Below are 719 nucleotides of genomic sequence, written 5' to 3'. Positions count from 1 at the left end.
CCCCCATACCCCCCCTTCCCTGCTTCCCAATTCCTCCCCCCTTTCCACCTCCACGTCGCTGATGCCTCTGCAAAAAGCAGAGTCCAGACGGCTCAGTTAGCAGCATGTCTCGTCGAAAGCAAGCGAAACCCCAGCATCTCAAATCGGACGAAGAGCTGCAAGCAGAGGTAGTTTCTGAGCACGGTAAGGACTCCCGGCATCTCTTTCTCCTTCTCTCTCTCTCCTTTTGTGAGTGTTTCGAATGGAGATAGGTGGATTTATGGTGATGGTGAACATGGGAGCGCAATTACTCTGCAGCGGGAGAATGGGAATTAGAGCAGCTGGGGGAAGGAAGAGGCAGCGGAACTGCTAAGTTCGCAGTTTAGCCAAGTTTCTGCAGCCCCCCCCCCGACCCCCCATCTCTCCCTGCAGCTCCCTCCCGGCCTCCACAGCGCTTTTATCGTGGTCGGGCGCGGCGGCGGCCCTCGGCCCTCTCGCCCTGCTCACAAGAGCTCGGGCAGCTGCGTGAGCGGGCACTCCAGTACAGCGCCTGCCTCCTCCTCTTCCTCCTCTCTGTTGCGCTCCCTCGCTCTGTTTTTTTTTTGGAGCGTACCTCTTTTTTTCTCCTCCGGTGGAGGCTCAGGGTGGGCAGGAGCCATGTTCCACTCATCTTGCCGATAGGAAAGTTGGAGTGGCCGGGGCCGGGGGGCCCTGCCCGGGGCTGCGAGGACCGAGAGGGG

At 59.8% G+C, this 719-nt stretch overlaps 1 protein-coding gene across 2 annotated transcripts in view; it reads left to right on the top strand.

Moving 5' to 3' along the window:
- The first annotated feature begins 104 nt into the window (after nucleotides 1–104).
- SALL3 (spalt-like transcription factor 3) overlaps nucleotides 105–719 on the top strand; it is a 19466-nt gene continuing 18851 nt past the window's right edge. For both annotated transcript variants that reach the window (XM_010182866.1, XM_010182864.1), the window contains exon 1: nucleotides 105–183. In XM_010182866.1, the coding sequence (XP_010181168.1) occupies nucleotides 105–183 (79 nt within the window). The remainder of the gene's footprint in view (nucleotides 184–719) is intronic.

Source organism: Mesitornis unicolor, unplaced genomic scaffold (assembly GCF_000695765.1).
Source record: "Mesitornis unicolor isolate BGI_N332 unplaced genomic scaffold, ASM69576v1 scaffold21084, whole genome shotgun sequence".
In the NCBI taxonomy this organism is placed as follows: domain Eukaryota; kingdom Metazoa; phylum Chordata; class Aves; order Mesitornithiformes; family Mesitornithidae; genus Mesitornis; species Mesitornis unicolor.
The sequence above is the reverse complement of the archived record's forward strand: the minus strand, read 5'-3'. Positions and strand labels throughout refer to the sequence as shown.